The 22,676-nt window shown below is 36.6% G+C and overlaps 1 protein-coding gene across 1 annotated transcript in view; it reads left to right on the forward strand.

Moving 5' to 3' along the window:
- Positions 1 to 22,676, forward strand: part of LOC146451845 (uncharacterized) — a 71,128-nt gene that overhangs the window by 33,547 nt on the left and 14,905 nt on the right. The window contains exons 12-14 of the mRNA XM_085098579.1: positions 7,536 to 7,607; positions 8,947 to 9,015; positions 9,795 to 9,866. Of these exons, the coding sequence (XP_084954705.1) occupies positions 7,536 to 7,607; positions 8,947 to 9,015; positions 9,795 to 9,866 (213 nt within the window). The remainder of the gene's footprint in view (positions 1 to 7,535; positions 7,608 to 8,946; positions 9,016 to 9,794; positions 9,867 to 22,676) is intronic.

A 22,676-nucleotide genomic window follows, 5' to 3' on the forward strand; every position in this document is an offset into this window, starting at 1 on the left:
AAATAATTATGTAATGACAACTCCCCTTGTGGGATTTTTAATGTCATTATAAGAACTAAAGTATTCTGAAGCAAAGAATGCAACTAACGGGTTCAAAATTCGAACGGGATTTAGGTATACAAATTGGCTATTTAGAAGCAAGTTTAACTTGAGTCAAAGCGTGAAACAACACCAGCAAGTGGTCAGAGAGGGACTTAAAACGCGACATCAAGATTCCAAGTCCTGTGCCCTAACCACACGACCACGCTACCTCCTATAATGCATCGAGAAAAGAAGGTGCAACAAACTTTCAAACTAGTATCGGATCTAGCAATATACAGTATAAGCTAGTGTTCCACGTGAATTTGGCGAATTATGTTAACTGGCTAAACATTAAGGTCTGCCACACACAGTCCCCCACAGTGACAAAGTGCCGTGCAAGGCAACTCTGCGCGAACTTATTAACACCGTCCAGTGCACTCTCTCTCACTCTTGCAACCGCACTTTAACAGTTTTTGGCAACTTTGGGATGCAACAGGAATCGTTTTCCATAACGGTTCCCAGGCCTGGGAAGGGCCCTAACAATGACTGGCCTGGAATTTCGCTCTTGGGGTACAGTAGTAGAGCATCAGTTATTGGAGGTATAGATTCAATATCTTTTACCTTGTGTGCGAAGCGGTCTTTGCGTGCAGCATTGACCGTTGTACATGTGCTTGTACGGTCATACATGGACACCGTGTAGCTTTCAAGGACAAGTACAGCATCAATCACGGCTAATATCGACGTACTAAAGCACTGAAAAACTTCTTTTTCTTCATCGTATATCGCCCATACCTTTCACGCTGTCTTGTTGCCTATCTTGGCAAAAGACGACGTCTGGTCACATCCGGTTCAGGTTTAGGTTCATTTATTTCACACTATTTACAGAATATAACATAGAAAGAAAAGTATTATTACAACAGATAAAAACTTCTTAAAGCCATGTTCTAGAAGAATGTTCTAGAAGGGCCAGGTTTCATCATGTTTACAATAACTACGCCATCAAGTGACAGAGCCTTTACTGATGGTGTTTCGGCTTGCCCTGGGCTGATCTTCTCAAGACATTGAAGCAGTATAGTTTAATGCCACTTCTTAACTTGCCAAATTGAGTCAAGGCAGGCGGAAAACTCTAGTTCTCATGACAAAAGAACGCTTACAAATCACAATCACGAACTTGGCAGGAAACGTACAATCGAGCAAAGAGAGAGCAGTTACTCTTGAGGGATGCAATTTCTATTTTGGCACTGGATTTTGCTTTTGACGGAGGATGACTGATGAAAAATGGAACTCGTTTCCCTTTATTGGATCAAATAGTGAAATTGTTTGTTTCTCAAACCGCTCAGTTACATACGCCTCAAATTGGGCTTTACCGATCTCCTCGACCCGTCTAACCGTATCGGCGACGCTTGAATTCCTGATTTCACGCCTGTCTAGCACAAGAAGATCCTCGCTCTCTTCCAGGAAGGGATTTCCTATTTCTTCGATTGAAGTACATAATGCTTTAACTTGCTTCTGGAATGTGGCTTGCATTGCACTCATCTGCTCGTGGTCACGTAAGTAAGGTCCTTCACTTTACCTTTTTCTTCATAAGCTCGTCAGACGATTTGAATTCGTTGATAAGTCGCGAAACTTCCGGACCACAGACCATCCAAAGTAATAAAATGAAGGAGTTTGCGGCCAAGCTCATAGCTTCTCCATCACCTTTGACAATTTCGTTCTTTTGTTCATGTACCTGGTCAAGAGGAATTGATAAAAATGCATGACGCGATTTCTGCAATTTTCGCAATGCGATTTTTATAGACTGGAAGCCCTCTCGCATAGTTTTTAGAGTTTAACGCAAAGAACCATGGAGCAAGGGCTGCACAAGCTTCTTTATACAGTTGGAAGTTTCCTTCACGCAGTGACCTCACGACATCAGAATTGTTAGCAGAGGCCTTAGAGTTAACGACCACTACTGGAAATGCGGACTCGCAGCTTGTGCCATACATCAAACGGCAGAGGATCGACTCCTTCAGTAAGACTCTTGCTGTCATATGCCTTGTGCTTAAGTATATCCAAAACAACAGCTGTTACCTGGTGGGCGTGTTGGATGCGCGACACATGCGTTGCCTTTAAAAACGAGTCAGCTGTTCCTGGAGTTGTCACTTCTGCTTGCACTAGAGCATTTTTCCATGCAGCCGCTGTCCTCGATCCAGTTTTAGTGCAGCAAGTTCAGTTCAGTTCCGAACATAACCATCAGCTCTTTCTCGCCGTACGTCGATGGCCATTTCAATTGGAGTTTCTTAGCAATTGCATACAGTGGCCGATCGCAGGCGAGAATAGGCACTTGTACGGGATCGAAAAAGCGTACAGCCTGGCTTACAACACTGATGGCATACCGTATCATGGCGGCCGAGTGTGCTTCTTCTTGAAACAGTGGTAACAGCGAACTTAAGAGCGGCTGCCTGAGAATATCGAGAACTCGCGGTCAAAACTGAAATATCGGATTTCCTCATATTTTGTCAGAAGAATCCCTTTAGAGAACTATTTATGAAAATGACATTAAAACTTTCCAAAGATTTTTCGTTTTCGAGAATTCCGGCATAATGTGAAATGCCGTGATCGCGGCGCAGCCGGCGTTAAATTTTGACGAGATTTGGTGCATTTTCAAATCGCTCGGGAAGGAAGACGGCTTAGCGTATTAAAACGAGCTTTTGAAATTAAGTTAGACATCCTTCTGAGAATACGGTCTTATGAAAATATTGCTGGAGGATTCTTATTTACATGCGGTTTTCAAAGTCCGAAGATTCCTATTTTCAGCATTTTTGTTGACACTTGAAATTGTGGAAACTTTGCGGACAAATATCGTGTCCTGGTACATCGAAATTTGAAGCAAGTATTATACTTTAGGAAAGCTCTATACATGTAGTGCAATATATAAAAAATCCAGCTTGGGTAATTTAAAATCCAAGCGTTGACGGAAGTAAACACATAGGGAATTTTAATTTTTTTTTTCAAAAATGGCAGTGGTCACGCAAGGACAAGTTTTAAAATAAGTTTAAAATAAATTTATTGTTTATGTTTCAGTTCTGTTGGAATAAAACTAAGTTGTTATTCGGAAACAAAATCTCATGTGTTGATGGGTTTATCCCTATAAAAAATAATTTCTTTCCTAGTAGGTGATCACCGATCGCAAACAAAAAAATGAAACGTTCAGGTGTTATGTCACGCTTTCCTCGGTACGCCAGCGTCAACAATGCGAAGGATACGAAACGAAATCAGTAAATATTTCATATCAAAATGCATCTGAAACCCCCAACAGGCGATAATGTTTCATTAAATTCAGGCTAATCGACTTGCGTGAAAAACACCTTTGGTTCAGAAAAGTTGCGCAAAAGTCGCAGTTTTTATAAATCCTAGGTTTGTCAAAGCTGCATCTCATCCTCACTGTCAATAAAATGTCGTGACAGGCACTTATTTATTCTAAAAGCTGAAGAACAAGGTATCTGTGTTTTCAATTTGCAGGCCCTAGACTATATAACATAAACAGCACTGAGATATCAGAGCCGGTAGAGAAAATCATGCTTTCACTTTAGTGCAAAGCTGGCCATAATATTATCTTTAACGGCTACACTGCGGCTATAATATATTTGAATGAGCACTAACCATCCCCATTAATGCGAGCAATAGTCCACCCTTCTCAGTCCGATCCGGATAGAAGAGCACCAGAAAATAACCAAGGTTGTTTGCATATTATGGCCATCACTGTGTACATAGCTATTTTAAACTTGCTATTTATAAACAATGACGCAAAATGGTTATAAATAGCAATGTGCGTTCTTGGTTTGGAGTGGTTTGCTCGATACTAGAAACTGTATTTCTTCTTCCGCGATGTCATATTTTGCAGTTTCTATATATTTTCGGTTGCATTTATGGCTCCGTGCTCATTTTCGTCCTGGATAGACGACGAGTCCGGTTGCGGTCAAAGTTCGTACTATTACAGCAACCTGCGTTTCTTTGGGTGAATGCCAAAAAGATATCTCCAGTCATCCAGGTCCCAACGTTTGCTGACGACAAAACTGACAGTGAAATGTAATGAATCCTCGCGCGCGCATGTTAGTAAAGTTATCGATCATCTGATGTTGTTGATTGAACATATGAAGTTAAGTTTACTGACTTTACATTGATGGAATACAAACAGCGGTGATATTTCTGATCAACCTACGATGACCCAAGAACAACAGTCTTTACATTGATGGAATTTGATATTCTGAAAGGATGAGTCGAATAACAATCAGACCATCTGCCCGCGCCGTCGAGATGTCTACGATCTTCGTTGGCGGTAGCCTCCCACGCAGTCGTTTTTAGGGGACTCGTATTAAGTCTCCTCAAAACGACTGCGTGGGAGGCTACCGCCAACGAAGACCGTACACATCTAGTTAAGACGTCTAGTTTAGTCGGAAGGGGCCGAGAGGGAGAAATCTGTGTGACTAGCATTCCGCACTGAAGCGTTGCTCGTCCTCGCGCTCGCGAAACTCATATATGCCTGAATAAGCCCTAAAATCATCATCATCATTATCACCATCATCATCATCATCATCATCACCATCACCATTATCGTCATCATCATCATCATCATCATCATCATCATCATCATCATCATCATTGGTGAATCGAATAAAGGCCTTAGAGGTACGGCATATTCCTTTGCTTTTTTTGTGAGCATGAGAAACCTGCAGTTACTATTAAATGACATCTGTAGTGCGGAAATACTTCGGATTATTGTTGAATACCTTTTTCGTGCAAGGGTATGTGTGTACTGAAGGAGATTCAAAATTCGTTCAAATTAAAGTAGCCACAGCGATAGAATGATTGCTGAGACCATAGCGGTTTTTGAATATTATTTTCTCTCTTTTTTTTACGTTTTATCAGTCACCTTTCCTTCTAAGACCAGAGTATTGTCTCCCTATACCACATGGTACCCTCCTCTTAGATTAAACAATAGTTTCCCCCTCTTCCTCTTCTCGCCGCATTAACTTCATTCATTGTCCTCTTTTTTAAATGTCATATTCTTGATTGTTTGAGGGCCGGTTGGAAAAAGCAAGCGCCTGGGATCTAGGGATTATTTTCAGCAAACTTATATATCTATTAACAAGTTGAATGCGTTGTAACCAGCTTTAAATCAATGTTATTTTCTTTACTATGGAAGAAAATACTCAAAAAGACTCAGAAAATGCTGTTTAATTAGCTGCGATAAAGGTCGTTTATTGACAGGCAGACAGACAAACAGACTACACGGGTTAGTTGAACTCCTCAGTGCGAAAAAGATGAAAATACCGCAACGTTTGTTTGATGGAAGTTTCGTCTTCAGTGAGCAATACCACGTGTAAGTGATCTACCTTCTACTCGAAAATATGCCAAAGCGCCGTGCAAAATGGAATTTTATCTCATATCAGCGGTATCGAAGCGGCAGGCAAATACAACTCGGATACTACACTGTAGCTATAAAAACGTAAACATGTCATTAACCCTAGCTATCGACTGTGAGGTGGAAAATGTCGCTGTTTCGTACAGATTCATTTAAGAACTGAGGAGATTGTCACCCTTCTGTTTAGTGAAAAACGTACTAGTTGCGTGAAGTACAATAATGAAATTTGTCGATCATTCTGACGTTGCGTTATATGCCACGGCAATCGGCCTTTACGAATTTTGCTGTAGCATTAGTTATCACTCACTCTAACTGTGAATAATTTTTTGTATAGGAATATTCAGCAACGAAAAACTCTTTAGAGTGTTACATTTTTTATTGTAGCGATAACTTTGTCATTCTCTCGGGAAAATATATTATACAAACTATAAAATGTATTTCAAATGTGTTAACTAGTACTTGCGTGACTGACCACTGACTGACCATTTTGTTAACACTTGACTATAAATGTTATACCCAAACTAGATTTCTTACATGTTACAGTAAAATAACAGATCGTACCTCAAGCATACCTGTTGTTGTAAGTTTCGTTGTACCAGGGTAAGATTTTGCCTCGAAATATTTCCTCATTTTCAAGTGTTCACATGCGAGGAGTTCAACATAGACAGCATGTTGTTGATAGGCTGTGATCTAGAAAACATGCCTGCTTTGCACAGCTTCACAAACCCAAAAGTGATTTTAACGCCTGCTATTAGCTTTATTATTGAAACAAGTTCTTATTTAGTAAGATATATCATAAATACTTGGTTCTAGAAGTACTTCTAGATGCACCATGTGACAATGAAAAAAAATTGGTTGAGATCTGGACGAGCAGAAAGGTGACATGACACTTTGACCTTTTCAAATTTGGGGTTACATCTCACTCCCTAGTTAGACTTATTAAGGTATATAAAACAATTCAAAACTTATTAGATCATTGGATTTAGTTTTGGAACAAGAATTATATAATTCTCCGGTAAAAATAACATACAAACAATAATTTATTGAAATTAACATGTCATCTTGTCCTTGCGTGACCACAGGAATTTTTTCAAAAAATATGTCAAAAATTCCCTATGTGTTTTATTCCGTCAAAGACTGGCTTTTAAATTACCCAAGCTGAATTTTTGATATGTTGCAGTACAAGAATAGAGCTTTGCTCTACTGTAACTTTCATTGTAAATTTCGATGTACCAGGAAAAGAATTTTGTCCGCAAAATTTCCACAATTTCAAGTGTCAACAAAAATGCTGAAAATAGGAATCTTCGGACTTTGAAAACTGCATGTAAATAAGAATCCTCCAGCAATATTTTCGTAAGACCGTATTCTCAGAAGGATGCCTAACTTAATTTCAAAAGCTCGTTTTAATACGCTAAACCGTCTTCCTTCCCGAGCGATTTGAAAATGCACCAAATCTCGTTAAAATTTAACGCCGGCTGCGCCGCGATCACGGCATTTCACATTATGCCGGAATTCTCGAAAACGAAAAATCTTTGGAAAGTTTTAATGTCATTTTCGTAAATAGTTCTCTAAAGGGATTCTTCTGACAAAATATGAGGAAATCCGAAATTTCAGTTTTGACCGCGAGTTCTCGATATTCTCAGTCAGCCGCTCTTAAATCTAGCTGCAGACATCTGTTTGTAAATAGACTTGCGTGGAAAGCTGCCCATAACCTATTCGGAAGAATAAAGGGCTGCACAGTAGTGTACGCGTCAGGTAGCTGGGATAGACGCTTTGCGTTTGTATTACCAATGACGAAAGGAGCTCGTTCTTCACCGATGTCATTTTCCTCCAGTTGCTGAAATAATGATATTCCTGTTCCGTGGAAGGCACCCTGAGCTGTTGCAGAATTGGGAGTGATGGTTCACGGTCAGCAGAGTGGTAAAGGGAGGGATGCGTCTCATTGCTTGACCATAGAACGATGAATGAGATCGAGCAAAGTGTAGGTGTAAAATCTGCAGAGAAAGAAATTTAGTTAATTGTGTGCATGTTTATCGAATCAGTGAATCATCCATTTTTATATATTTTCTTCATTTGTATTGTTTTTCATGTTTATTTTGTCTATGTGCAGGGCTCTTAGCTTCAATCAAATCACTCATATCAACCGCCGCACGTTTTCTGGACTTAAAAAACTGCGGAGTTTGTAAGTGGCCTTAATAACCCGGCTTTGACCAGGCTTTCTATTATCATATTCTCGTGTCCTTTATCCCAGCAACCAAAAATACCATGTCTTGGGGTTCCCCTTCACAAACAACGAAACAACGGCAACAGCGAAGACTATCAATGTGAAAAAGCGTTTTCTAACAGAGTCGGACTTATCCAAAGGAGAAACTAGTATTCGCTAAATTACTTTCAATTCAAAGTTAGAAAGCGGCGAGGTCTCTGGCGTTTATTCTCGTGGAAAAACTCAACATGCGAAACATTTATTTACAGTATTTTTTTTATTGCTACGCTTTAATTATAATTAACAGCTTATAGTCATTTTGCCTTAACTCAGATTATCCTTGTAATGTTTCTTGGATTGGTCACATATTCCTTGTTACGTGGGAAAAAATACAAAGTATAAATATAGCATATTTTTTTTTTATAACATAGCGCGCGCGCATCCTAATCTAATTTCTATTGGCGTCACCATGGTACATTTCTCAACATACGCACGGCCGTGCGTACATCCGATGACGTGTGCAAGTCAGGTGAAGGAAGCGTGCGCGCGCTATGTTATTAAAAAACTTTTTACAGAGAGACAACGCAATAAAAATATACATATATTTATAAGAGCTTGTCGAAGTTAATGAAACGTTAAGATTAAACCGATATGAGAAACCACTTTCACAAGAGAATTTTGTAATTTATCAGGAACAAAACCTGTTTTCCAGGAATCGTTTACTTTATTTTCACTATGTCATAAAAGAATTGGCTCATGTTTTTAGCTGTGCGTATATCGAGTTATGGATGCACTTGGGAAGTTTGGAGAGCTCTCAAGAAGCTAGAGTTGCTCTCGGCTACGCCTCGAGCAACTCTTACGCTTCTCTCGTGCTCTCCAAACTTCCCACGTGCATCCATAATTCGATATACGCACGCTAAGCATGAACCAATTCTTAAACGTTCTTCGTATCTGAAGTCACTATTTTTCGTCACTTGCTTGCTTATTTACTAACTTACGTACCAAGACTGCCATTGTTGATAAGATACAAGGGTAACCCTTCAACAGATGTGCACACCTTCCAGGGAGGAGTAGCTCCATAATCGAGAAACTCAGTGAGCCACTGAATTTACTAAGTGGCCAATACTATTCCAATTTCAATTAGAATTTAGGAAGCGCGACAAGTTCATGTGTGGAGCTTTATAGACCTCTTAATTTCCACACCAACAAAGCGGTTAGCGCTAGGAAGTAAAAGTTCGAACTCCATTATTTGACGTTCTTTCGCCAAAAAAATATCCCACATCACTGCTCGTGTTTTTTTTTTTTTTTTTTTTTTCAGGTTAATGATAAAAAACAATCTGACTTCCATTCCTGAAGATGCCTTTGCTGAAACTTCTGTTCAAACCCTGTAAGTAAAAGCAAAATAATTTTCAATACTCGTTAATCAAATGTATGGAACGTTTTATTGTTTTGATAAATGCGGTAAATGTCTTACTCCTTAACTCGCTACACCAGTAGCCCGGAGAGGAATTTGTTTGTTTATTTACAATCGTGCGTTTAATTTCTGAAACACGCGCTTAATTAAGATAGTACCAGTGGTGGTGAGAAATAAATTCATACTATGATCACGGCAATGATTAATTAAAAAGAGCAGTTTCCATCCAGATCTTCAACGTTCTTTATTTTTCTTTGTTTTTTTTTTATCCTTGAAAAAATCAAGTGACTGATATCACATTTGAAAGACTGTGATCCTCTGCTAATCGCAGTCCGATCTGATATTGCGTTGCCTTAAAAGTTTTCATCCAAGACCATAAACCAAAGATAAAGGTAGTCAGTTTCGACTATTTTAATTTGGATTTGTCACGTGACAGTGATGAGCTAAAAATCTTCTTCAGAGTGTATCGAGCAATTGTGGATTATCTGTTGTTTATATATGAGCAGCGTTGCTACACTGTTGAAGCAAGAATGGTTACTTTCAAATTGGCGCTCATGATCCCTGTGAAATCATTTATGTGTTAAACAGGAATTTACTTTTAATTAGTGAGCAGACGAATACCGCGTACGCTTTGGAACCATTATTCCTACTCAAGAATTGAAGAGCACTGTTTAAGTCCACATGTACACTTTAGGACAATGCAGAAATATACTTTTTCATTCAAATAAACTACATTTGCTTTATTCCTTTAGGTTTCTTCATAGTAACGACATTAAACAAATCCATAGAAGAGCCCTATCCGGACTTAAATCTCTCATGTCATTGTAAGTGTCTCATTTATTAATTAAAATAATTTGAAGAAGCAGAATTATGAAATCAGGCAAAAAGTAATGGCTAATGTCGAGAGTATCGCCATGGCGACTGGGTCATTTGCTGGCACCGAAAAGTACCATACAATATTTGACTGCTTCACCTTACCCCTTGAAGCAGGGGAAGAGTGTCTTAGAGGGAAAGAAAATTCAGGATCACCATCTTCTTGTTAGGAGTATCTCATGGCCTAGCAGAGAGTAAAATAAAATCCAGTTGTAAATAATAAAAAGGCCTTTATTTTATACTTGAACGAGAAGTACATATTTCACCCAGATAGCTTAATACCCCAATAGCATAGTCCATTAGACAAGGGGACGACTGTTAAATTAGGAAAGAAGGACATTTCAGTTTTTGAATACGATGTACACGGTGTTATCAGTAGTTAGATATATGAGGGTATCAACCCACGTTTCAAAAAATGATAAAAAATCCCATACAAATCCTTATAAATCCAATATTTTACCCAACCCCATACAAATCCTTATAAATCCAATTCTTGCATAAATTAACTAACACAGCCTTTGAATTTAACAATGAACTCCTGCAACGGAGACGTCAAAAACCTAAAACTCCTGCAACGGAGACGCTAAATTTTTATCCTCGGTTTTCAAAAACCTAACTCCTGCAACGGAGACGTCAAAAACCTAAAAACCTAAAAACCTAAATTTAGCTTTTGACCTAAAACCTAAAAACCTAAATTTAGGTTTTTCATAAATGACACCAACTCACAAACAATCATCGATTAAATCCAACCAACTCATCAATCGCTGATTTGAATGATGAATACAATATTTTTGAACACCAATTTGGATAAAAAAATAATCATTATGGTTGTTGTGTGACTGGATGCCGTTACTGTCACGCGTGACGTTGTGTGACAAGTCACGAAAATGGACAAAACCCTGAATGTGGGGTGCTCGGTTGGCTGTTTACTTGCCTGGCCCCAGCCAGGTCTTTTTCCCGCCGCTGACAAGGCGGCTGTCTCTTCCCAGTTTACCTCTGGGACAGAGGGAGGTTGAGTTCGGGAAAGAACTCTGAGCACCCCGCTGTAAACCAGTAGGGCCTGAGCGGGCTCACCCTGGAGGTACCGTCCACTGGAAGACATCCCACACTACTCAGTAATTCACCATCTGCACAAGCCGTTAAACAGGTTTCAGTCAGGGGCCAGCTGACACCACCCTAAAGCTTCACCAAAGTTTGTGAACTAATATAATAATGGCCCGATTACCTATATATTACACTCAGTTCTGAAATTTTTACACTTGTGGTGCTATTTTTCTGTATATTGCGTAATATTGCTTGATTTGGATTAACACGCATGCGCTTTCATGCACACAACCCAAAGCGGACTGGACACTAGTTTGTTTAACACACGTGTCGGCCATTTTGTTGCCATTTTGCGAAGAGGTTGTATTTTGATGTTTATGGCTCCTGTTTTGGGATTTTTGAACATTTATTTCTCCACTTTCATCGTTCTGATGTTTGTAGACGCTTTTTGAGGTAAGAATATCATTTATCTTGCACACAACAATAGATTTTTTTATTGAATCGACTCGCTATCGAATACTCGTGAAACCGTGAAATGATTTTACACATCGACCAAATCCTTGATTGGGATCCAAGAATTAAAAGTATCATTGTATCCTTTCCACTTTACCAAAGCTTGTTTCTTCTTGTAATCTCTCCTGATAACTTTATCGATTCTGAATATCTCCTGATTAACTTTCAATAATTCTGGTTCATAAAAACTCCCTTTAATTTCTTCATTATTGAGATCTCTCAGTTTATATGTGATCGGATTCGTGTATTGTATTTTATCGATAATGAAGACCTCTTCTGTGAAATTGGGTGTATAACCCCGATCGAACACTTTTCTTTTGTACTTTGATATTCGAACCTTGTCACCAATTCGGAATTTTGGCTTGTTTGATACTGGTTTCAAATTGCCAAATAGATTGAAGTAAACAGTTCCTACATTCTTTTTCTTAGATGCTTCTGTCGGTGTCATTTTTATTGAACTGTGTTTAGTGTTATTATACTGCTTCAATATTTTAGGCAAAATATCCAGATACATTGTATTGCCTTGAGCAGTGAATCGTTTCCACATTTTATTTTTAATCGTTCGGTTCCATCGCTCAACAACTGATGACTTTTCTTCATTTTCAGTCGAATACAGTTTAATGTTATGTTTATTGAGCAAGTCTTTGAAATGTTTGTTGTAGAACTCTGAGCCTTTATCAGTCCACAGATACTTTGGTTTTCGACCCTCTTTGAATATGCTTTGAAATGCTTTCGTTATGGTCTCACCTTTTTTATCTTTTAATGGAACAATCCAGCCGTATTTACTAAAAACATCTATAGTCGTGAGAAGATACCTATTACCTTTATTCCATTTACTGAATTGTTGCATTTCAACAAGGTCAGCAGCCCATATTTCATCAATATTATTTACAATAACACGCCGCCGAGTAAAGTTACGTCTTATGGGTTTATGCAGCTCATTAGCTAATTCTTCTTGCCAGTTTTCCTCTTTACCCGACGGCTTTTGACGTTTTTTGGAACCCCAAGACCCAGTTTCTGTTTTGTATTTATTGTATTTCTTGCCAACCAATGTCCCCATTGTCGTTCGGAATATGGAACAGCATCCAATGACTTTACCATCTTTTTGTCAGCTTTTAATTTACATTTTTTATCATCTTTGCAGATTGAATAATCAACATCATGTTGCATGGCTATTGCATCTGTTTTGCCTGTTGGTTTATCGTATATTTCCAATATTTGTCCAGTTTTGGGGTTATATTTGACTTGATTTTCCAAATCATTGTATGGACCAGTGTATTTGTGTCCAGGTAATACCCATCCAGCTTTGGGTTTTGGGAGCTTACCAATCATTTTGTGTATATCAATTGAACCACCGCTTTTGGGACGACCCTTCATGCCTCTTTCATATTCATCCCAATTTGGTGGGTGCCAACCAATTGCATCATAACTTGAGCATTTCGGTGTGTTGTGAAATTTGCTCCCAATTTTTACCATGCTTTCACATGGATAATTTTTGTATTTTTCTAATGTCTTTTTTCCAGCCTTGCCAGACCAAAATTGACTCGACAATATACCAGTATCTGTGCTAAATGCACTCTTGGCAATGTCTCCAGATTTGTATCTATCAAAGACTTCATTTGTTGATGGAATTAATGTTCCAACAACATCCATTGACTTCGACGCAACCTTACCTGGTGTACCGAGTTGTTCTAAAATTGTATCTAAATTACCACCATCAAGTTCTTTTCGGTCAGTTTTATACCTTCTTTTTGGTCTTACTTTGGTTGATAATTTGTCTAACATCTCTGCACCAGTCTTTTGAACAAAAGGTGTTGCTTTAGAGATAGCATAATCAATAGCTTTTTTCTGCAATTTAGGGTTTCTAAGTGCTTCAGAACCATAATATCGACCCATTTCAACAGCTTTCTTTCCCATCCATGGTATTGCATGTTGAATTAACATATCAGCACCAGTCGATGCTAAAGTATCCATTATGCCCCCCCCTTCAGAGGGGCTTACTAGTTTCCCTGTTTTTTAACAAATTTGGTTTTAGTTATACCACATTCAGCACAGGTACAGAAGAACATAAGCCGACCATTTTTGGCTTGCTTGTAACCTGAAGGCTGAACACATTCTGTTTCTTTTCTCTGTTTAACACAATATGATTTCACCATTTTATATCACTATATTAGATTAATTATCATCAGAGTCAGACTCAGAATCTGTTACCAATGTACACCATAAACATAATTTTCCTGAAAATTCTGTGTATTCATCACACTCTTCACAATATCTTATATCAACCATTATACAAACTAATTAGATAATTTTTTAAAATATTGGATTATAAAATTATGATTGACACTTTGATTGTTCATGTCAAAATGTGCATTGTGGATTGTTTTCAATATACTTGTACCCTTTTGTCTCTCAAATAAATAATACAAACACCAATAGCCACACAATACTGAATCTCTTTCCTGGATTTCATCACCTGAATACATTAATCGTTTGCCACTTGTTGACATGAATTGCATAATTTCTTTTGGCATAATTAACCCAAAACTATCAAAATATTCTACATATTTGTCTCCGTTTCGATACGCAACCCAATGTGTACCTGGTCCAATCTGTGAATCCAGGTTAATGATACCAACTTCATCTTTTTTCATCTTTTGTGGTAGATTATCTCTGCTGTAAATGCCTCTGAAGTGTTTTATTTTGAGTTTTTTGACCCAATCAATGAGTTCAAAGTTACTGAGTGGTTTATTTATGAATTTCACAGAATGTCTCCGATTAATGGAATCCCCTTGAATGGACTGTTTTTGCCTAACAACAGACCTTTTCCTTTTTTGGTTTTTTTTTTCCCTTTACCATACTGATCCCATGTACCGAAAAATGGAGGCGGTCTATAATTAAGTGGTAGGACCAAACCACCATCTTTTTTGGTTGTGTTTGGAACAAAAACTGGGACCGATCTTCTGGATCTACTTCTATCCACCTGTAACCCTTTACCCATTAATGCATTCAAAACCATTGGAATGCCAATTGAAGCCAATAATGTCCCCAAAAAACCTCCTGATTGTGTCTTAGTTGGTTTAATTACAATCTGTCCACCAGTATGTATTGCATTGACAATTTGCTTCTTTTGTGCTTCAGTGAGCCAATCTTTGTATTTTATTAATTGATCAATTTTATTTTGAGGAATGAGGAAACCACCAAATATTTTATTGACTCCGACATTTGCAAGCCCAGAAAGTGCTCCAGTAGCTAATGGTCCAACTGCTTTCGTTGCCATTGGTAGTAATTTTGTGCCAATTTTGAATAATGATGACCAAAGACTGCCTCCTTGTTGTACAGCTTTTCGTATCTGTGTTTTGCTTATTTTAATATCTGCTCCAGTTTTGTTTTGCATTGCCTTTTTCAGCCTATTTATTTGTGTTTTGGTTAACATCAGCTGATCCGGTCCAGTTAATTCAGAACTGGATAATCTTATTGTTATTGCTGAATTGTTTTTTAATGCTTTTGCTAGTTTATCTTTTTGCCCAATTGATAGGTTTACTCCATGTGAATGATAAGTTGTCATATCTTTTATATAACTAACGTTACATTAATTATCGAAACAATAGTTTGCCATCTTTTTGAATGAGCTCCGCGTCTTGCTCGTATAATGTCAATGCATAAACTGAATATGCAGTTGTAGTTGTGCCAGATAATTCATAGTGGAATGTCAGCTTTGTGGTACCATCTTTGATATCCATTTTTTGTTTTGTTAAATCGAAATACAAGAATGGGAATAGTGTTTTGAAATTGTTGACATTCAATAAAGTTCCTTGACTGTACTCATTGTTTGCATGCACATATTTGAGGACATCTCTGTAAACTCGAGTCAAATCAGCTTCTGGAGTGTAATGTACATCAGGATATTCATTGCCATTAGCCACAGATAAATGACAATTTAGCAATGTTCTGGGATCTGTTGATACACTAAATGTATTGTACAAAAATGGATTTACTGTTTGTGCAGCAAGATTTGCATCATTGATAATGAAAACAAATACATGCCTTGGCTTTGAAATCCCACTTGTTATCTGAAAATTACCACTTCTTTGTGTTGAAGAATTACTTCTCTCAATATTTTCTCGCAAATAAACCCATTTATGTGGCTTCAAAAACTGACTCATATACAGTGATTGTCCTTCTGAATTGAAAGTGATTCGTGGCACAATCAACTCCATTCTGGTAATAATTACACGACAATCAGCCCCAGCTTGCCATATTAGAATAGTATCAGATTCAATCTGCAAATTTAATTCCAATCTTGTTGATGGCAATAACTCATCCATCAATGCTTCAAAGAATGAGTATCGATTCAATGGTATTTCTGTATTGACAACAACTGATAGACCCAAAAGTGCTTTTCTTACAGCAAATCCTTTATTGTAGTTATCTTCAGCCGATCGTTCTTCAGCGTGTCGGTTTGTATCCAGATAGAAAAACTCATTTGTTGCTGTCGATTGAGCATATCCTGGACTATATTCCAATAGATTCTTGATATTAACACAATGATTTGCATCATTACAATCATATACCATTTTACCATTCAATCTTACATCGAAATCATGTATAAGACTGTGTGAACCATTAACAATACCATTATGGTCTTCAGCTGCTATATTTGCATTCTGCATTGTTTGGACTTTAAAACCAACTGATATTCTTGCATTATACCAATCAAATGGGGTCACTTCTCCTGTGTTGTCAACAACAAAACGATAACCATCTTTCTTTTGTGACCTATTATTTCCTGGATTACCAGTATTCAATGGTGTCTCCAATTGGAAGAAGACATCTTCGTATCTCTCAATGTATTTTGGATTTCTGAATGATTTCATTTATACAGATATGTTACATTATTTTCATTTCCTCCTTCTTTTGAGTTTTCCACCAGATATCATCCTATTAACTCTCTCAGCTATTTGAAAATCAGTCAGTGGCTGCTCCATTTTTGGTTGGCTCATTGTCACTGATTTTGTTTTGGAAGGTTGTTTTTTGCTCAATAATTGAATTATTTTATCACCTGCTTTATTACCAGCAAACTCACCAGTTTTGGTGACTGCTTTTTCAGCTGCAGTTTTGGCTCCTTTCTTAGCTAATTCTTTTGCTGTTTTCCCGAAAAGTTTTGATCCAACTGATCTGAAAACATCCATAATTCCTTCACCATGGATATGTTTCATCGCATAACGACCCAATTCTGGGTCAAAACGTGGCTTAAATTCACTTTGTCGTACCATATATTGATATATTATATTAAACTAGACCTGAGAATCAAGCTCATGAACCAGTCAATGCCATTCAAGTCAATTGGCCGACCCAAAGCGTCAGTCACTGTTATCCCCATTTCTGAAATAATTGATTTGGAAACTGGGCTGAATAATGCTCTTTTTGGCTCAAAAGTAAATGGATAACTCCTTGTTAAATTGTCAGTGGGTATCATTATCAGTGTATTTGTGAATCGTCCATCACTGAGGCTATCAGTTATTATATCACAATTAATGTCCAAAACGTCAATATCATTGGTAATATTTGGCAATTTTGTCCCATGTTCAGTTTGGCTAATTAACTTTGGTTCAAATCCAATAAGTGCTCCAAAATTAGAGTTTCTAATATCAAGCTGCCATTGGTTGTCCAGCTCAATGACAACTCTATATGATGAAAGCACAAAATATAGATTGATGCCCTTGCTGGAAGATGGTTTATCTCCATTTTGAATTATTGATTGAGTGATATAATCATCAAGGTCATCATATGAATACATTCCATCAACAAATGTGATTGTTTTCCAATTTGTACCATTATCTGGGCTGTATTTTATTGTATTATTGTTGTATCCTGCATTGACATTATGCCATGAATATGTCATTGAAACTCGATCAACAGCTAGCTCATGTCTCATTGTTGTGTCAAGCTTCAATGGTGGATCAAATTTGATAATAAAGTCTTCAGGCCGACTTCGACCTATTTTCTGTCGGTTAACAGATGAAATATGTATCGCCCTTTCTTGCATATATACTTCAGTTATATAATTAATTATGTAACTGATTACGCGACCTAGCGAATTATATATTATGCAAGAATAATCCACGTCCTAGCGAATTATATATTGTTGCAATAAATCAATGAGTTGTTTGTTGTTTATCAAGCCAAGTTGATTCAATTTATGGGCTATTTGTGAAAATTCCTCTTTGACTCCATTATTGCCAGCCAAAATGGATCCACCAAGCAATTCCATTCTGTCAATCAAATCATTAGCATCATTGAAATAAACAACACCAGAGCCCAATTTCTTGAATTTTTTGCTGTATTTCTTCTTTGGTTGAGTACAACCAGAACCTTTTTTGATGGTTTTCATTCCTTCTGGGATTATTTTAATGCGCCCTCTGTATTTTTGCAATAATTTTATATCTTCATCTATTTTATCAATTTTGTCTTTATTCTTGGTCTTTCCTTGGCCCTTGGATAAAGGACCCTTCTTTGTTCCAAGTTTTTTCAACATTTTGCCAATATTTTCATCATAATCTTTGATATCGATATCCCCTTGCACAGAAGCTTGGAGAACAGAACTCGGAGGTGCAAGATCGTATTGCATCAATTTTTGGATTTCATCAATATCAAAACCAGCATCCAAATTTGATTCAACATCAGGTGACATCATTAATGGTTTATAGCCAATTGGTAGCTTTGCTTCTGGTGATTGTGTTTCAGGCTGATAAGTTAACATAGCAATGTCTTCCAAACCTGAAGTCAACGCTTTTTGGTTTTTCTCCAATTGTTCAATCAGTTTGTCTTGTTTTTCATCAATTGTTTGTTTTGTTTCCTCTTGAGCTTTAATAATTGGTTTGAAAGTTTCTGATAAACCTTGTTGTAAATCTTGTTTATCATGCTTGTACTCCTTCAATGTATCTCTAACTTGTTTGGTTATTGTTCCAGCCTTAATCTTGGCTTCAGATAGTTGTTTTAATCTCTGTAGATCCATTATATTATTAACTTATATAATGTATTGATATACATGGAAATCCCAAATTATGATAGACATGATAAAAACACTAATTTCAAAAGATTGTATGGTTACATGCCAAGTGACACGTTTCGGATGTTAATATGTGGTAATTCAGGATCTGGAAAGACAAATTTATTGTACCATATGCTGATGAAACCACTTTTGTATTATGATAGAATACATTTGTATGCCAAAAATTTGGAGCAACAAAAATACAAGGATATGCTACAAACATTGACTGATATATCAAATAGTGTCGGGTATAATGTCCTTGTTTGTAGCAATGATGATATAATTCCAGTGGAGGAATTGAAGGATGAAGATGCCCAGAAGATAGTAATATTTGATGACTTTATTTGTGAAAAAAACCAGAAACCATTGATTGATTATTTCATTCGTGGCAGACACAAAAACTGCTCTGTTATTTATCTGAGCCAATCGTTCTACAAAACACCAAAAGATATTCGACTCAATTGCTCTCATTTCTGTGTCTATGACTTTCCTAGCAGCAATGAAAGAGGTCTGATATCCCGTGAGTTGGGTGTCGAAAAGGATAAATATATTAAATCAACCAAAGAGCCATTTTCATTTCTATATGTTGATAAGCCCATGAAGAGAATTAACAGGAATTTTTATGGAACAATATAACCAAATGATATAAATGGGAATATTCAACGAACATAGTTCATCGTCTTCTTTCACAACGGTTCCTCTTCAAGGAGCCGCTGGGCCTCAAGGAATAGGGTTTAAATTAACCCCAAATGGAAATTATGATATACAAAACAAAAAACTTGTTAATGTTAAACAAGGAGCTGATCCCAATGATGTTGTCACAAAGAGCCAAATACAATTGTTGGATAATGCTCCTGGTGATGTGCGAGCTAATAAAGCAGTAATTTACAGCAACAGTGGAAGTGTTCATACCAATAGTATTTATCTACAAGACACGCCAGACGGTGCTGGCAGCTCCAATGATGTTCGATTATTAACTGAGCATCAGTCTTATGAAAACATTCATCTTAATATACCAGATTTGAAAAACTTTGATGGCCATGGTGGACGAGCTAAAAGCGAAACAATGGTTACATCAACAGAACAACATATTACTGGACGGAAAACATTTTTTGATATTAGTGTTTTAAAACCTGATAATAACGATCAAGCGGCGAATAAAAAATATGTCGATGATGAGATTAAAAAAATACCATCACCTGATTTGTCTACATATTTGAAAAAAGATGGCACTGTTGAAATGACTGGAAATCTGGATATGGGTAATCAACAAATTACTCATCTTGGAGCCAATATACAAAATACATATGATGTCGTTAATTTAGGTTTCTGTGATACTAAATATTTACAAAAAGTCTCCAATAGTGACCTCGATATGGACAATCATAAAATCAAAGATATGGCTCAACCAACTGATGATAACGATGCTGTTAATAAACACTACGTTGATCATAACTTTCTCAACAGGTTAACACCCAATGCTCTTGGTGGTGAATTAGATATGAGAGGTCATAAAATAATCGTTCTTGGAAATCCTTCCAATCCCAATGATGCTTCCACTAAAGCATATGTTGATACAGAAATAGCTAAAATACCATCTGTTGGAAGTGATTTGAGTGTATATTTGAAAAAAGATGGAAGTGTTGCAATGACTGGAAACCTTGATATGAATAATAAACAAATCAAAGATATGGCTCAACCAACTGATGATAACGATGCTACTACCAAAAAATATTTTGATGACAAATTGGAGCAAAGTCATCTTGTCAGCAGCCATAAAACAAATGAATTCAAATATCTTACAGATACCGATGAAAGCAGTTCAGAATACAATATCACAGTGTATGGAATATCTGCTTTCAATCAATCCCCACATCAGAATAAAAAAGCTTATGATATCACATTGATTAAAGACAGTGGAAGTAATGATTACAGATCAAGGATAGGTTTCAATATTTATACTCTTGCTATTGGAACATACACAATTGTGTTTGAATTCTACCCACCAGAAATGACTAATATTCAATTATCATGTACTGCTTCTGAAGCATACATCCACAAAGCTGTACAGCGTGATTTCACTGCTTATAGCAAGCTATTGGTTCAATTCAATAACAACAGCAAACAAACTCCAAATTACATCTATTTGACGATGCATGGAACAGCTACAGCGACTCCAGTACAATGTCATCTGGTTGTTTACGGTGTCAAAGATTGGTCAGATAGCGTTTATCCAGGAGTGTATGATGGCTTGGACAATGTCATGTTTGAATATAAAAATGGAGATATGGAGATGAAAGTCAATATGGATATGAATAATAAGATTATTTCTGGTTTATTAAATCCGATATTTGATCCTGAAGCAATGAATTTGGGTTATTTTACCAACTTATTCAAAACGAAATACACTGGAACTATTGCCAGTGGTGTTTTCCAAAGAACAAATCCAACAAATAATTTTCAAATCGCTGCTGATGGAAATAACTTTTTCAATCTATACTCCATTGTTTTCCAAAGCAATCAACAAGTTGCAAATGCACAAATTTTGATAAATGGGAAAAAACAAGGTGAAACAACCAACACTGACACATACCACAGAATCGGGAACATAATAAGTGGAAGCAATACATTTGATTTGCCCAAATCAAGAAAATTTGTCAGTATTGATTCTATGTCAATATTGGATAATATTGGAGCAGGAACTGCTGTTAATGGAACTTTTGAATTGAAAGTATTATACTCTGATTATTTTGAAAGATATCATACAAATTTTAATAAAAGTTGGTTGTCAAATATTGAAACTTCAAGTGTTGTTAACGGCAACATAGAAAATGGAGTTTTTGAAAATGTACATGGTTTCAATTTTGGAACATTAGGCCCGGTTAAAATAAAAAATATTGTAATTAATACAAAAAATCATTACCAAGTTTCTTTTGTCGCCATTGCTAACAGTAAAACTTTATTTTCCCATTTAATACAATTTAATATGAGAATTGGGAGAAATTTCATAACTACAAATACAACAATCAAACCCATGATAATTCAAATGGGGATTTATAAAAAAAGTCCGGGGAATGTTTCTCCAATTTTAAACCATGAAGTCACAGGAACTTTTGAAATTTATTTATCAACACTATTAATATAATGCCATATGTTGAAGATGAAAATGGAAATCATATTCTTGATGAAAATGGAGACAAAATAGAATACACAGTAACTTATGACAACTTACCAGATGGATTCAAATATAGAGAACCAATACATCTGAATGATGATGGTCATTTGGATACAGAAAACAGACATTTGGTGATAAAAGATGGAGTTAATTCAAATCATGCAATTTCACTCCAACAATTAATTAACAACAATGAGGACATCATCAAACCATATATTGAAACACAAATACAACAAGCTCTGGCTCAGTTTAAAGCTCAACAAGCTCAGGAAGCTGTAACGTTTCTCAACAATCAAGTTGCAATGAGAATAGGAAGAAAAAGTGGTACAATACCAAAAACAAATTACAAATGGATAAAATTATTGAGTAAAGATGACATTAAAGGAATCAATACATTGCAAGAGATTATTGTGACAAACACATATATCAGGAGAAATGACAGATATCATCATTCTAAATCCGGTTTGGTGTCATCATCATTTGATCAATTGGAATTCTTCTTTGATGTGTCATTTGAAAACTATTATTGCTACTTCAACAATCATCCATCTGATTGGACAATGAAGTATTTTGTTGAATATATTAGGATACAATTACCTGACAATAACCACTAGGTCGTGGACTCCGTTACTTTATTTCATAAAATAACTAAATAAAAATATTGTAATCAAATTGTATAATGAAAGAATTGTCAGAATTGCAAGAACACATTCGAACATCGATGATAGATTTTCACCGTAAATTGAGTCTTCCAATATTACCCAGACAGGAATGCATGATAAAAAGTATCGTAATATTCACATATTTGTATGAAAAACATTACAACACAGGTTTACCTGATGAAGTTTACAAAGAGTTAATTCATGATGGAATCGGATTAATTGGGCCTGGAGATGGATGGTTAACAGCTATTCTCCATCGATTATTTGGTTGGCAACCATATATCAGATCACATGGAATATTACATGATGCTTA

This window comes from Pavona decussata, unplaced genomic scaffold (genome assembly GCF_977016875.1).
Source record: "Pavona decussata unplaced genomic scaffold, jaPavDecu1.1 SCAFFOLD_383, whole genome shotgun sequence".
In the NCBI taxonomy this organism is placed as follows: Eukaryota; Metazoa; Cnidaria; class Anthozoa; order Scleractinia; family Agariciidae; genus Pavona; species Pavona decussata.